Below are 16,174 nucleotides of genomic sequence, written 5' to 3'. Positions count from 1 at the left end.
CGGCGAAAAAAGGTCAGAAAAATGGTTCCAGGGATTATGTGTCTGTTACAGACTAAACCAGAACTATCTTCGATAGTTTCACAGACGATAATGTCCCCTTTCATGTACAAAAATGCAATAAAAAGGCAGATAAGGATAATTATTAAAACAGACTCCAGTTACCATGTTAGAAAAAAAATACTCCTGTGTGTAGTATCTTTGTTTTTTCTTCCAGCACAGCCAGAGGATCAGAGGACACTTTTTACCCATGCAGCCTAAGATGTAAGCTAGGGTTTAAGAAAAGCAGCACCGGCTTCAGGGAAGCAGGGCCTTCTGTGTCAGATGGAATGATGCAAATGTCACGGAAAGAAAAACAAACAAACAAACAAAACCAAACCGCCCCATTTTTTTTACAGTCCCAGCATAAGAAGCAGGAGCATAACAAAACTTGAACTGAAAAGGCTCAATATTCTTTAGTTTACAATATAAAAAACAGAGAGCGAGTCAGCTTGAAAAAAGCCATTTCCCACCCCCCCTGTAACCTTTGAAATGCTGAATAGAAAAAAAAGCCATGTCAGACAGCTGGTTTTATAAAGGCAAGAGCACTCTTTATTTCCGCTGGAGGAAAAAACCACAGTTTCATCTCCTACCTCACAGCTTTGTCAAGAGCTCAATGCAAAGCTTATTCCCTTTTTTTCCACTGTGAAAGTCACAGTAATCCCCTTTTCAAAGAAGGATGCAATTCCAACATAGACCACTGCCACTGCGCAAGAAAGTCGACATTCCTGCAAACACCAAATAAGCTATTTAGGGATGCAAGCTGTATCATTAAAAACGGTGCAGATATACCAGTTCTAGTGTACGCTGAAGGCATTTTAATCGTTTGCTGTGTAAAACAATGGATTACTGGTTTAAAATAGGGTTCCAAGTTACCAACCATCTCACTGGTTATGATCGAGTCCATTTTATAGCGATTTTATACTGGTTAATAGTTGGTCACACAGAACCGCCCTGTTTTGCCCAAGGAACAAGCGCAGGATTAGGTAGCAAGACCAGACCGTATGTACCATAGGTTCTTCACACTTCTGCCAGCCAGACCAGAGGAATATTGCTCACATTTAACTACTATAAGGCTTTCCTGTGGATGTACGTTGTGTACTTGTGGAGTGCACTTGAGAGTCACAGTGTTAAGTACTGTAAACACTGACAGAAGTGCAGATAAAATAGCTACAAATCTATTGTGTGATGAAAGACCTGAGGAAAGCTGGTTAAAACATACTCGTGAATTGTTACAATACCATTTTTATGAGTGTAGTCATATTGGCTTGTTTTAAAATCAATAAAAATACTCAGATAAAAAAATATATGTATTCACATGAAGGATAAGCATTTGAATTTTAAAAAGCAACACACGTTTCCCTTTCAGATAACAGAATTAAAACTTATCTTCCAATAAGTATACATTAAAATTTCACCTGAATTTTTTTTCTATTTGAATTTAGCACCCACACACAGGCACGCACTCATGCACACACACCAAGTGATCGCAAAGAAGCACCTGTATCTACCGCGTATTTTCTTGCTGCCCTCTGACTACAGGAACTAGCTGGTTTTGAATCACTGCAGAAACTGCTACGTTACTAGACAGATGGTCCCATTTTAGGATCTAAAATTTTACTGGCTACTTGTTTTGTTCTTTTTCAGAAAGCACTAGTTTAGTCTTGAGCTTGGATTAGCTGTTCAAGTATAAAATTATCCCTCGTAAGCAGGAGCACATGATAAAACCTCAGTAACTAGAGAAGAGATAATCACATATAAACAAAACTAACAGAAAGCATCTGTCAGCATGAAGAACTACCGTATATGTGTATATGCATATAGATACTCTTCCATACAACAACTGGAAGAAACAGACAATGGCTTTGAATTATTCAGAAATGACTAAGCAGATGAATATTTCTTTGGTAAGTAATGAAGTTTCCCTCCTGAACTCCCCATAAATCAGGTTTTCAAGCTTTACTGCAATCCTATATCCTGATGCTAAGCAAAATTTCCATTTGCTCTTCAATAAATACGTTTAGATAAAAACTCTTCCTTCAGAGCTAAGGCTGCATGGTTGGGGAGCCAAATGCAGAGTCCATGATCTGAAACTCCCTCAAACAAAAAGAAATCAGCTTTTTGTAGCTGATGATGCCAACTAAGAAGGCAGGTGAAATGTTTACTTAAGCAATCCAGGAGCGGTCTTCAGACTGATAGCTCTGAAAGCCTTCGGTTTTACGCAGATTTGGTCATCCTTAATTCAGGAGATAGCTAAGGAGTTATTTTTCCACAAGAGAAAGCTGTAAAACTTGCTGAAGCTCTGCATCTTCCTCTTCACGACGTTGCTTCTCCCGTTCCTCCTGCTCTCGGACAGACAACTCCATGGCAAGCTGTAAGTCTTTTTCAAAACTGGAAGGTTCACTCGGGGTGCTGCAGTGTGAGTTACCTGAGCTTGTTAGATAGCTCTCCTGCAGTGCCCTGAAGGAAAAAGAAGAACTTCAAGAAGTAAGAGACAGAGCCTATTTCACATTTCCTGCAATGATCCTTCCTAGCAACTGTTTTCTAACTACAAACCTGAAAATCTCTCCCCAGAGGGCAGAAAGCGGTTTTCAGGATAAGAAAGCAGTGGTTCTAACATCAGTAAAATTCCCAATGTAAAACCTGTTCTTTGAAGGTTCCTCAGAATTTTTCATACATACTAACAGCTGAATTTTCAATGGGCTTCTACAAGCATTCTCACCTAGTTTAAAGGTAACATCATTTTCCATGTACAAAAGAACAAAGAGGATGCAGTTCTTTGTGTGCACACAAAGATTTCTTTGCACTTAACTGCAGGAAGGCCCACAGATACCAGAGCACATTCTCGAGGGTCCATTAAATGTATGTTGCTAAGATTTTAAGGATTACATAACGATTTTGAAATGAAAGGAGAGCTATCCTGAAGTGTGCAGCATCTAATAAACAAACCCAAATTCACACTTTTAAGAGCAGAACAGAAGGACACTGCTTATTTGTGGGGTAAAGAATCTGTTATGTGCGCAGACCAGTCCCACAGCTGAGCTAAAGAGCTATACTACATAAACCAGGGAGGCCCAGTTTGGAGTCCTTGCTTCTTGGAAAAGTAAAAGTGAGAAGCAGCACACAAAGAGAGACCTTGAGTTCTGTGCATCTGCTACCTACACACACAAAAAAACTGCAAAATTGCTTCACGCTACTGTTGGCAGTATTTTTGCTTTATCACTTCATGGCTTTACATGAAAAAAATGAGTTACCTCTGGTACTGTATATTGAAGTCCTGTGAATACGCAACTGCTCCATTGGAATGCACCCCCACTTCCTAGAAATGGGGAAGGACAATGCCACAGCAGTTAACAGATCTGCAGCGCAACTCACTGAACAGTAACTCTTAAATCGCTCTTATTTCTTCCTTGAAATACATTACTATATTTTTCTCTTCTGAGGTTCTTAGAAAAAGAGGTCCTACCTGACACTTTCCACATATTGGTTTAATTTGGAGATGCAGCTATCGCTACATAGTCCTTGTCAAAACTGTCAGATCTGCACTGCACAGAATACAGCACACTTACTTTATTTCCACCGGATTCCAACAAACTCTGCTGAATAGCAAACTGCATGATCTCGTTATCTTCATCCTGCACGTGTATGTTCCTACCATCATCTTGGACGTGGTAAGATTTGGGGATCTCAAACACTGACTGGTCAACCTCGAAATTAGCACCTACAGAAGGCAAATATAGTTACAAACATGGCATAGCATATTTTTACAAGTTGTGACTTAAAAAATTCTGATGAATGTTTACGCATGATTAAGTTAACTCAAAAAATTCAGATAAACCACCTGGCTAAATACACCAGCAGGCTTTGAAAGGCTTCTGTGGCAAATAAGCACAGCAGTAAGACAGAAGGCAGAGTCTTTCTTTAGGATGCTGGCAAGTTACACAAATAAAACCAGCGTGAAGAAGAGCACTAAGGTGGCTGAACTCTGATAAAACGAGATGGGATGAAAAAAAGGTTGCAAGAGATAAATACCGCAGTGGCTCTTCTGAGGTTATTCCTAATGAATGGGTCTGCAACAGCTCATAGGACAGAGAATCACTGGATACATGCAGTCACGAGCACCCTACTCAAATGTAATCCACTCTTTTCTGAAAGAGCATGCAGACTGAGCTGCCACTTACAGCAATTTTGTATTCCACTTCCCACAGCAATAGCTCACACCAGAATTTAGACCTCAAAATACTTGGGAAAGCTTGCTAGAGCTCAGTTTAGTCAGTTTGGCAGGCATGGAAGGGGCAGAATGGGTCAGTATGATCAGTATCACACACTCCAGATCAGCTGTAATGCATTGCAGCTTCCTCTCACCTGTGAATGTTTCATTCTTTGCAGTTAACCCATCTCCTGTGCATTCCACTGACAGAAATGTAAAAAGATGCGATCACTGCACCTTTCCACTCCTTACCTGAATCACACTGTGCACCTCCAACCGTTTGTGATGATGGTTTGTCAGCCGTCCTACAGCCATTGACATTTTCAAAAGTAATTCGGGCATTCAGCACATGAAATAGAGGAATTTCTATAAGAGTACAAGATTTCTGTCAAAAAGAGCTCTCTCTCATTCACTTCCACACCTACAGCCACATCAAACCCTTACATGTTTACTGAATACATTCCACAAGCACCATCCCATAATGATACAGTATATAGTAACTCAATTCACCAAGAAGTTGCCCTTAGTCATTTCTCCCTCTCCCTCTAAATCTCTTATTTTATAATAAGATTTGCCAAATCTAAGGCATTGAAGCTAAGAGGAAAGGGCTTAGCAACAGCTCGTTCTTACTGAAATGATAGTATCTTTAAAATTATACTGCTGTACCAGTCATTCACAATTTGGATTCAATGACCCCAGCTGTACCAGACAACGTATGTCTGGGTTCTCAGTTCTAGATGTCACTAAGATGACGAGTTAAAAAAACGAACACGTGTTTTGTAAATACATGCTGCAAAACAAATAGAAAGAATGGAAATGAAGAAGATGCTACAATAAAAATTGCTAAATATTACCAATTTTGACAGGAAATCCTGGTGGAAATTCCAGAGTGATGAAATCCCTAAGTCTGGCAAAATGTGCGCTAGTTCTGGCCATCAGATCAATGATTGGAGTGACTTGTTCCATAAGAGACAAGGGAAACTCTTCACTCATCCACAAGGTTGCTTTAAATCTTAAAGAGAAAGTTGCATAAAAGCATCTTAAGCGTACAGTTTAGGAACAGATGCAAAGCAAAATACAGAGCATTGTCACCTGCCCCATGCATTTCAAAGAGTCAGAACAGTTACTGCTCTGAGAAACCGAACCACATTCCTGGTCAGACTAAAGGCGAAGCACAGGAGGTTACTACCAAGTTACAGCACTAGTCCAAATCTTTTCTTTGACTTACTGGAAGAAGAATTAGACTATAGCTGAATACTTCAAGATCTCTCTTTTGATTAATTTTGAAAGCCGGGGAAAAATCACACTGAATATTTGTAAAAAAGGTTTCCAGAGATTAGATGACTGGGAAGAGACAAACTAGAAATAGTTAAAATTTTATTTCTCACTTCTGCGTTCGAATGGTGACTTCTTTCGGTCTTCCTATGTCTCTACCTTTCAAATCAAATTCTGGGTCAAAGTATTCCTCCAGAGTAATAGCAGTAGGGTTGTTACTTGCAGCATACTCTGTTGTCTTGGTTGTACTCTATAAGGCAAGAGAGGAGAAAAAAAAAAAAAACCACACAAAAGTACAGAACAAATAGACAGTGGCTACTGTAAGAAACTTTTAAGTTACCTCTTGTGAATTAATGCATTCTCTATTTTAGACACCAGCGACACACAGCCATAAATACAAGCGCACACATTTAGACTGCTTTCTATTGAGGTTAAAAATCTCCAAGCATTTTAGAGACAGGCAAATCTACTTAAATACTTTAAAGCAGGAAACCGACCAAAGACACGCACACACAAGCTACAGCACTTATAGGCTCCAAATCCTTTATTAAAGACAAAGCTTTGATGGGGTATTTTAAAGAAATATCTCTAGACCCATGTAAGATCTGCAACACCGTCCTGATACAGAGCCAGCAGTTGGCAAATCCATTATCTACTTTACTGAAGTATGTACCGATGCAAGGGAGTTTCTAACGCCATGTCAAAATCATTATCAACACACTGCAGAGCTGCAGAGGATATATGGCTTTCCCCCAAGTTGCTGAAGAGCAGTGTGCTAAAACGTCACTTCATCTTCTCATCATATCTTTGTCTCATGATCACGACGATCACCACTGTCTCCCACCGGAGGCTCCTGCAGGTCTGTGGACATGTCTTCCCAGGTTACTGCTGGGTTGCCACCAAGACCTGTGCTTGCTCAGATTTACTGTCACTACTCACACCCCGGCTCTTGCTGTACTAATGGATTCTACGTCCTTTTCATAAGAGTGTTCAGAAGGAGGTACCTGCTATTCATACAGAGCATTTGAGGGCTTAAATAAAAACATCCTCAGGGAAAATTTAAACCTCATAATCAAAATTACTGCCAAACTAAGGAAACAAGAGGCGATTCCACACACCTAGAATTCCTCTCTGCACAGATCTCTGCGCTGCAGTGACCTGTTTCGACGTCAAAGACACTCACCTGAGCACCATACTCATGCTCCACCGTACCCAGAAATGATTCTAGGGGGTTCCTGTCAGCTGCAGATAACAAGAGGGAAAAATCAAAAAATCTATTACTATTAATTAGCAGTAAAACTGACGTACACACCAGGCTAAAAAGCAAGGCTTCTAACCCAAAGTGAAGTAAGCTGTTCACATTTCCTGTAAGCTTCACCAGGCAAGCCCAGGACCTAAAGGTGACAGTGTAAAACGGGTACAATACACAGAATAGAGGCAAAGATTTTCAGTGGTTTCTATCATTAGCAGACAGCTGTATTATTCACTGTGCCTCCCCTCCTGGGCCCCAAAGGTAGGCGAATGAAGGGCAGTGTTTCCACGCAAGGTTACTGGCTGGTCACCCTTTACTCTAGTTTAAACACTAGAAGAAATTAGTGGACCAAAACAAAACAAAAAGTCCAAGCAAACAAAGCCAACATGAATCCTGTAATCATGGCCAAAGCAAAGTAAAGGCAGGAAAAAGCATGGAAAAGGGCAGCTTTTTAAAACTTTCAATAAACTTTCAACAGTTTTGAAGCGCTCTTCTTTCCTCCAAATACAGCTAGGATAAATACTCATTCATTTTTAGGCTAGGAGTCAAGTAACGAGCTACCTCGGACACACAACATGTGAAAGTAAAGCAGGGCAAAGTCAGCAAGAAAAGCGTTTCCCTTGTCTGTCTGCCCAGTTCTTCTGCAATCACACAGAGAAGGTATCAGAGAGCCAAAAGGTTCTACTTATTTCCAGTTATCCTATATGAAAACTACCTTTATATCTTTTCTTCTCCTCTTCTGTTAAATGTTCTGTTCGGATTTTTGTGACCACGTTCACATTGTTTGCAATGTATACCTTTAAAAAAAGTACAAGGACAAATAACAAAAAGCATCACAGGTTAAAAAAGAGAGTTTTTTCTAGTAAAACACCACGTACGCAAATCTAAAGACAGAATAAAGCAGCATGGATCTGCCTCTCATTGACAAAGATCTTAATCTTTAACATACTGGTGATCAACAGGAAACGCTGCGCTTTGATTTTTCTATTTGCTTTGGTATAATGGAAATCCTACATAATATATTCTTGACAGACCTATGATAAGGCTGAAACCACATGCCACCTGCTGGGCAAGTTGATAAAGTAAGAAACCCCGCAACTCATACACCAGACAGCATTAATCTCGCAAGCGTCCTGTGCCGAAAGAACGGCAAAGGAGTTTGGTCGTTGACTTTGATGGCCGCAGAAGTCAGCCTTTCAACCAAGTGCCTGGAAAGCAGATTTACACACTTTTAAATACGCTTTTGTAACTAACTAAACCAACCTCAAAGCTAGACAGGAATTTCCAAGCTTGCTGGAAAGAATCTCCACCTGGGCAGAGATTTTAAGAGAGAAAGGGAAGGAAAGTCAGATAATGCTATTTCTAAACAAATGTCACTTGTAAGACCTTCCAAATGAAATTTAATGATAGTTTAATTCTTCAGGAACACTAATGAACCCCATGTCCAACTGAACAGTCCTGCAGTCTTACGAGAAAAGCCTTCATATAAATGTAGATCTACAAGCTATTCAGCATTTATTCTTCTGTTAAATGAAATTACAAAACTTAGTTTGTTGCACAAATGCCAAAACCTGGAAGAAACACAGACTTACAAATCAGGGAAGTTAATTCTTGTGATTCTTAACTTAAATTCCTAAAACACTAAGGTTGTAAAGCCATCTTCAAATGTATTTCACTGAAGTGAAATGGAAGGCAAAACCAGGTCACATGGAACAAATCTAAGCAACTGTATGACTCATGAGCATGGTCAGGGTCTTTAATCTACCAGCAGTCTTTTATTACTCGAATTCATGATGCAACTCGTGGCAGCAGGAGGCTGTTATTTCCTTGCAATCCTGTTACTAGAGAGTGCTCGAGGCACTTCACCAATGGGTTCGTCGCCTTTTGAACAGTGAAAGAATGACAACATTCAAGAATGAGTTCAATTCTAGTTTTTGGATGGAAGGGAGTTCTAGCAGTTATGCTGAATCTTTTGCCCCTCTTCTGAAATGCTTTGATCCTCCCTCTCCCCCCTAAAGCCCCTGCTGATGTTCCTGCATACAGGCACCATCCCTCCCACAAGCTCGGCAGCCTTGAAGTTCCTCACTCCTACCCAGTTCTGCTGGCAACACAATAAAGCTCTCGATGGGAAGTTTAAGACCTGAAATATTCAGGAAATAAAGGCAAAATGCAATCACACTTCAGTTAGCTATAAGACCTCTTAATAAAATAGAATGGGCTTTACCTTTGCTTCATAACCATTTACACCTTCTGCTTTTTCTGTCTTCCATACCCAGAATCCAGATGTGGTTCTGACAAAAAGGGAACACCACAAGCACCTATGCAGTTGCATTTCTACACAATCCCCTGCCCATTCTTCTAAAATTGATTTTAAACAACATTTGATAGGTTATTTGATTATTGACCCCAGACAAAAGCACAGGTCAAGCTGTCCTCACGCACATGTAGTGCAAGAGGGCCGAGGAAGCCGTGCTGCTTCTGTTCCTACGCAGTCCATGGCCAGAGCGCAAAGGCTCAGGCAGAGATTTTGGATTGAGATGTGGATACCTGAGCCACAGAGAAGGACACCCTAAAAACTTACCAAATTAATTTGCCTGACAGCCTGGGCATGGCAGCTTTTAACGTACAGTTTAATTTCAACAGTAACTCGTCACTGCAATTTGGGCAACTGGATAATAGGAATACTTCTAAGAAATCTTTTTTTCTGGATGCGTAGATGCTGCAGTTCTTAAGGCTCAGTGAACATTGCAGGGACTAATTCTGGGCAGCTTTGAAAGGGTACTAAATATTCAGGAGAAAGATGCTGGAATTATACATCTCACTTTGAAAACTCTTGTTTTGTACGATCACGGGGGTTTACTGCATCACCAAGCACTCCAAAAGGAGTTTCATAAAAAGGATTGTTTGAACTACGCTGACAGATACGTGGATAAACACATGTAGTAAACACGGAAGACAAATGCATCTGTGGAAAGATACACTATACACGTATTTTTATTCAAAGTATTAATGTGAGATTTGACTTACTTAGCTACAAGATGCAAGTTCTCGCCCATTAGTTTCAGCACTATACGTAGGAATTTGGGTGAAATGCAAACTTGTAAGCAGACATTAACACTGATCTCACCAATATGATAAACTGGAAGTTTTCTGCAAATCAGTTCTTTCAGCTGGAAACTTTTTGCCAAGCAATAGTGGCAAGCTTACCAAGCCAAATTTCTTTAACAGTATGTGAAGTTTAAAGTAATTTCAGATCTAGCCTTAAAAGTTTTTATTACCAGGGCTTTTGAGCTTGTCTTTAAAGCTTTATTGCAAGTACGACCATGCATAATCTCGAACTGTTTATTTGTTACAAGAAACTTTGTACCTTACCTTTCAAAAGCAATATTTTTTGTATCAAGGCACGTATTAATAATTGGAGATGTAAGGCGTCTTTCCACATCTTTTCTTTTTGGTGTCATAGATCCCAATGTCAAACGCTTCATGTGTTGGGAAATCTCAAAACGCTCCGTTGTAACAAACTTATCATCATGATTGATCTCAATTAGTTCTGCCCAACCTCCAGTATCTGTTGGAAATGGTACATCTCAAGCTAAAAAAACTTAGCAACAGTATTACCAGAATGAAAAACTGAGAATATACCGTATATCAAATCAGGGTGGACGCTAATTCACTGTATTTTGCACTCAGCTGAGATCAAATTTGGAGCTGTATCTAAAATTATTTTTTATTTGGGGGGCATGAGAACAGAAGGGGGAAAGTAAGTAGAAGATTGAAGTAAAATTTTAGCCCTATTACCAAATTTTGACCTCAGATTTACTCAAAGGAAAGAAATTAAGCCATTACTTTAAACCACAAAACAGTACCTCTACGAGACACTCACGGAATGTATGTATAAAACTTGTCTAAAATTCAGCACTTAGCCTCAACAGGTCTTTTTGTGCAAAATCGGGATTTCTCATTGTGACTCACATAGTATTTGGTGACCAATGGTGCAGACAGGCTAAAATATGTACCTTCTCCCTTGAAAATTAAACTACGCCTTCCTCTCTCCCAGCTCATATTTTCAAAGCCCAGTAAAGTGATATCAACACGCAGCTTGGCACCACTTTTCCAGATGCGGCAGACGTCGCTTGGACAAACTCTAGAAACCAGTGGGACTAGAAAAGAAAAACGAGACAAATGTAAATAGACAATATTCAAGAGGCTAAGCACACAGAAGTCTGAACTCAAGCAGAAGCTATTTCCCTGATGCAGGATTGCTCAGTACTGTGATCATTATTCCAGAGGAGGTGAGATACTGATGATCTTTAGCTTCAAGAACAATCAGCTTAGGGACAAAACCCACCAACTTTAAAGATGAACATGAAAAGGAAGATATCAGCTCAGACTAAAAGATGTGAAATGGCATAAACCCCATCTCCTAGCAGTCTAATAGTTAGCTGTTTGGAAAATTAAGTCAGCTGTAAGGCCTAGCATTTGTTCCTTTAAAAGAAAAGCAAGTACTTCCCAAGTAGTCTGTGCATCTATATATGAGGTATGTATCACTGTCTTAGTCATCGATAGACAGAGACAGGTAAACAAAACCCCAAGAAAAGTCTTCAGCAATTCTAACTATGGCTAAACTCTCAATTAAAAAAACAAACAAACAAACAAAAACAACAATGAACAAACCAAATAAACAGGAAACAAAGAATAATTGTGCAACAAAAAAATAAGAGGTCGTTTTAAGAGATGAAGAGATAAGTACTCTGGGGAGCAGATATCTCTCTGCCTATCTTTTGTAACATTTGTACATAAGCGAGTCCCTTTGTCTACGGTTTAGAAGAGGTAATGATGACCAGGATTCTTACCCCAGCTAGTGAACTCCCATTTCATTTCCACATAAAAGTCAGGAGTCTGGAGAAGAAAAATACTTTATGAATACTTCATGAAATAGTTTTAATCTAACATTCAGTACAGCATTTCTCCTGAACATTTTAGATAAAGGAAAACAAAAAGAGAACAGAACTGGAGACATGATAAGCAAACGTTAAAAAAAAATGAAACTAACAAAGATAAAAGACATTGGCCTACCACTGCTGCTTTCTGACGAGCTATTCTTCCTTATTTTACTATAGGAGCAGTTAACACCTTCAAGATTCAGCCTCCAATGTTGGAGTTCATGACTAAGGATTGCAAAGTAAAGTCAAGGAAAAAGTCTCCATCTCCTACAGTGCTATAGAATACGCAAGTTGAAACAAAGAACACGATTGCCCATCTGGTTTCAGTTTACTTAACTGAACTACTTGAATGAGAACTGCAGTCTGGAGTAAGAGGTTTAAACTAAATAATTACTTCATTAATCTTTTGGAGTAATTCAGGAACTCCTCCAAGTGTCATAGAGGTCTGCTGGTAGTCCCGATGCTGCAGAATCATTTGTACCATCTCCGGATCTCCTGTACTGACAGCCTCATGTAACACTGAAAGAAATGCAGACACAAGCTAGTTTCAGTCTGCTTTCTGAGCAAAGTACATAACATAAAAGCAGTCAAAATACAACATCTACAACTGAAAAGTATTAACACATGACTTCAGTTTTCCAAGTTATCGTTACCTGTCCATCCCTGTGCGTTCTCTTTGGTTACGTCTGCCTTGTGTTGAAGAAGGACTTTGGCAGATTCTATATAACCCAAGGAAACAGCAAGGTGCAACAAGGTCCGGCCTCGTGGATCATGTTGATCAACATCCTGTTGAGTATCCCAGAGAGAAATAATGCTGAACCTCTCCTATCAAACGCAACTCATCAGAGCACACCGAGAAGAGTTTACACAAACAAAGCTTGTCAGCAGTAATCCAGGAGTCAATATTCCCTAGGTATTCAACCGTATCAGTCTGTGGTGCATGGTCGACTCAGTTTTCAAACACTACTGTATTGCCCTTCTGCACTCCGTACAGTGCAATCTTACTTCCCCACTGAAATAAAAAGAGAAGCAGAACAGGGCCTAAAAAACCAACATGGTAAGAACTGATATCACTGTAAGATGTAACTGAGTTCTTGTTGATGCTTCTCATTTCTTTTTCTGTAATTATTTCCCCTTCTGTCTCCCTTCTAGAAGGGGTCTCTTTCAGGAGAAGACAGGAGTTCTAGTCTGCGTGCGTTGCACCATGGACAGTCAACAGCCTGAGAGACCACTAGAGGGTTTAACATCATACATCATATGGGGAGAGGGAAGGAAAAAAAGAAGTAACAGGACATACAACACCGATTTTGTATAGCACTTTTTGAAAGAATAGAAGCAAATGGTATTTTACAAAGCATCCATTTGACTGACACACACAGCACAATGAAGAGTGAGTGCATTTTGTACAAGTCACTAAAAAAAAAAGAAGGAAAAAAAAAAAAACTACACAGGCATAAATACCCAAAACATGCAAGCACAACATACTCATACCTTACATATTTTTCACTATTAGCTTAGAGATTTGAAACAGAAGAGCATCTATAACTAAAGGAAAAGGGGAAAGTCAATAGCAGAATAAGAAAGGAAAGTTATTATGCAAGTTAATACGGTTATCTGACAGCATTAAGTTGGAAAGACCACACACAGAGTCGGGAAAGCTTCATTTTAAAGCATTCTCTTTTCACTTCTGTGGTGGAATGCTAATTAATTTGCTTCCCCACTTCCTACAGCTCCAATGCTTACTGCACTGACAGGTAAAGGACTCCAAGGCGTCCCTCCCAATTGTCTTTGCTGCTGGTCACCGGTAACCACACATTCTGCCCGTCATTTGCCATACCAAGTGCAGCTGGCAAGTGTCTTTTGATTCCCTCACGCACGCCTCCGACAGCAAGAAGCTTATCCCAAGGAAGCAGGAGGAAACATCTTTGGAATACTTTAGAAAAAGAAGTTATGTAAAAGCAGGTAAAGGAAGTAAGAGACAGACACATTCCATCTTAACACGTTGCTCATTTCCTTACGGTACAAAGCATTTGAGGTAGGAAGCAGCGCTTCACAGGTGTGAACTGCAGTCTCAGACTAACGAGAAGCAGAATGATCCTCATTTCATGACAAACTTTCACAGGTTAGAATGTTATTAAAACAGAAATAAATACACAGAAGCAACGTGCCAGTAAGGTTAAAGATTTTGTTAAGGAATACGATCACATGAATTAGATAAAAAGTAACTGCATTCCAAAGATTCTCCTAAAAATAGGACAGGAGCATGCTCTAAGCAAGCATTAGTAAATTGTGGTGTACCGTTAGAATTGCAGATGATAGTCACTAGTCAGGAGGTGGCACAGCTGATCTTTGGCTCACATACTTGTGGTGTCAGGTATAATGTAATTAATATGCTCTGCTTCTGCAAACTATACTGCACGCTAGCGAACGTCAGAGCTCTTACACAGCCTCTCAGCCAGAAGGATGTTTGCTGCTCGAGCTCTGCTGCAGCTTTTCAGACCATTTCCTTACGTCATTACCATTTCTCGCTTAGCCATCCTAGAGAGGGAACAGCTTTGTATTTTTCTACTCTACAGCATGAAACAATGATCCATTTTTTTTTTTTACCAGAGATGCTGAAAACATTCCAGCCAGTATAAAAATGCTGCCCCCACAGTCTTGGACAGCAACGGATCTGTAAGAACTGCTGGTCCTCAGCAAGCTAGAGGCTGGTTTAATTTTTGGCAGCAGCAGCCACCTTTTCTGCATGTTGACTTCCCATTAAGGTAAGCACTATTTATTGCTTTTCTGGCACAGAAAAAAAAAAAAAATCATGTCCATCATATCTGGTCTTCCTGATCTGTTTCAATGACTCCCAATACTTTCTATAGAGCTATTCTGCAACCCGCACTCGAACGCTCCGAACACAGTTTTACAGATAAGCAATCAACATTTAATGTTTTACAGAACAAAAAGTATTTTCCTACACCTTCTTACATCACTCCCGCAACCGCAAATAAATAAGTAAAGAAAAAGAAGCGCAGCAATCCCACAAGCCCAGCAAACAGACCTGGGAGCACCATCAAGGTTCATTCTCCCTAGAAAGGCCGTAAGCGAGGGGCGCCGAGCCCCGTACCATGGCACAGGCTCTTCTGGGGCCGCCAGCCCCTCAGCAGCCCCTCCATCGCCCGGCCAGGCACCCCGCTTACCTTGTCCTGCAGCTCCTCGTCCAGCCGCCTGTAGTCATTATTCCAGACCAGGACGTGCAGGGGAAACGCGCTGCTGGCCCTGCCAGGGGAACTCATCATGCCATACACCTGCGGGAGCGGGGGAAGCAGGGTGCCTACCCTCACTGCTCCCCCCCGCTTTGTTTTGGAGACCCCAGGTTACTCAAGCCTTGACCCCTTGAGCTTCTCCTCTCTCCTGGCACCCACCTGCCCCAGGCTGGGGGGGGAAACACCGGGCCACAACCCCCTACGAGCCCTCCGCCCCGCTCCAAGGGGTGCCCCATGCACGGTCCCGCTCCTGGGGGTCCCCTGCTCCTGGCCACAGCCCCCACCCCCAGCCCCACACTCTTGGGGGGTCTCCCCTGCTCCTGGTGCCCCCCCACTCCTGAGGGCCTCCTCCTCGCCCCCACACTCCTGAGGGCCTCCCGCTCCCCTCACCCCCACACTGCTGAGGATCTCCCCGCTCCTGGGGCCCCCCCAGTCCTGAGGGCCTCCCGCTCCCCTCGCCCCCCCGCTCCCGAGGGTCTCCCCCGCTCCCGGCCCCGCAGCCCCGGCCGCCCCCGCCTCACCCCCGCGCCCCTCCTTCCTGCCTCTCCAGGACAGCGGCCGGGACAGACCACAGCGCGGCGGCTGCGGGGGGGGAGCTCCCCCTCCGTTCCCCTCAGCCTGCCGCCACCGGCGAGCCCACGGAAAGAGGAAGTTGGTGCTCCCCGCCTACCCCCCCCACCGCGGGCGGGCAGATGGAGCGTCCCGCCCTCAAGCTGCACCATCGCCCTCCGTCCGGAGGCGGGGGGTCGGCGGCGTTGGGCCGGATGCGGCGCTCAGCGCTGGCTCTTCCCCCCCCGCTCCCCCCGCCTCCACCGAGCGTTGGTTTCGCCCGCACGCCCTGCCGCCGCCATGGCGGGTGAGGGCAGGGCTGGACGGGGCGCAGCCTCTTCCACCCATTAGCGGGACCCGGCTTCCCGAGCCTCGTTTCCCCCACTCCCCCTCAGCCCTGGCGGCGAGGGGACAGCGAGCGGGCCGGCGCGGCCGCTTACGGGAGACCTCTGTGCTTCCCCGTGGAAGGGCAACGCAGCCTCAGGCAGGCGTCTGCCAGGGACAAACATGGCCGACGGCGCCGTGGCCGGAGCCTCGCCCAGGCCGGCTACCGCCCTTCTGCCAGCAGCGAACATGGCGGCCGCTCCCCCGCGGCGGGCGGCCCGGCGCCGGCGCACGCAGCTCGGTGCACAGCGCCGGCGGCGGAGCGGGCGGT

The 16,174-nt window shown here is 42.7% G+C and overlaps 1 protein-coding gene across 3 annotated transcripts; it reads right to left on the bottom strand.

Annotated features, from left to right (window-relative positions):
• Positions 1-593: 593 nt before the first annotated feature.
• ANKRD13A (ankyrin repeat domain 13A) lies at positions 594-16,100 on the bottom strand. Of its 3 annotated transcripts, none has more exons than XM_082325059.1 (16): positions 15,960-16,100; positions 14,905-15,060; positions 12,370-12,502; positions 12,111-12,235; positions 11,627-11,672; positions 10,790-10,933; positions 10,146-10,341; positions 8,998-9,064; positions 7,489-7,570; positions 6,705-6,763; positions 5,635-5,771; positions 5,101-5,258; positions 4,499-4,612; positions 3,606-3,757; positions 3,291-3,355; positions 594-2,496 (listed from the first exon to the last, which is right to left on the bottom strand). In XM_082325059.1, exons 1-16 carry the CDS (start codon positions 16,092-16,094, stop codon positions 2,298-2,300), a joined length of 1,968 nt encoding a protein of 655 aa, XP_082181185.1. In that variant the 5' UTR covers positions 16,095-16,100; the 3' UTR covers positions 594-2,297. The 3 variants fall into 3 exon arrangements, with proteins under 3 accessions (XP_082181185.1, XP_082181184.1, XP_082181186.1); XM_082325058.1 differs by lacking the exon at positions 15,960-16,100 and adding an exon at positions 15,492-15,795 and having other exon boundaries at positions 14,905-15,012; XM_082325060.1 differs by lacking the exon at positions 15,960-16,100 and adding an exon at positions 15,492-15,650 and having other exon boundaries at positions 595-2,496.
• Positions 16,101-16,174: the final 74 nt, after the last annotated feature.

This window comes from Platalea leucorodia (assembly GCF_965183815.1).
Source record: "Platalea leucorodia genome assembly, chromosome: 12".
NCBI lineage: Eukaryota > Metazoa > Chordata > Aves > Pelecaniformes > Threskiornithidae > Platalea > Platalea leucorodia.
Note: the sequence above shows the minus strand (reverse complement) of the source record. Positions and strands in the feature narration are given on the sequence as shown.

Bases quoted from the DNA above. Each gene is read 5' to 3' on its own strand.
- ANKRD13A (XM_082325058.1), bottom strand. From the start codon at position 15,692: ATGGTGCAGCTTGAGGGCGGGACGCTCCATCTGCCCGCCCGCGGTGGG. The intron at 3,356-3,605 runs GTAAGTGTGCTG...CCCCATTTCTAG, and splicing joins TGGAATCCGGTGGAAATAAA to GAAGTGGGGGTGCATTCCAA. The intron at 2,497-3,290 runs GTAACTCATTTT...TTTTTCCTTCAG, and splicing joins TTCAATATACAGTACCAGAG to GGCACTGCAGGAGAGCTATC.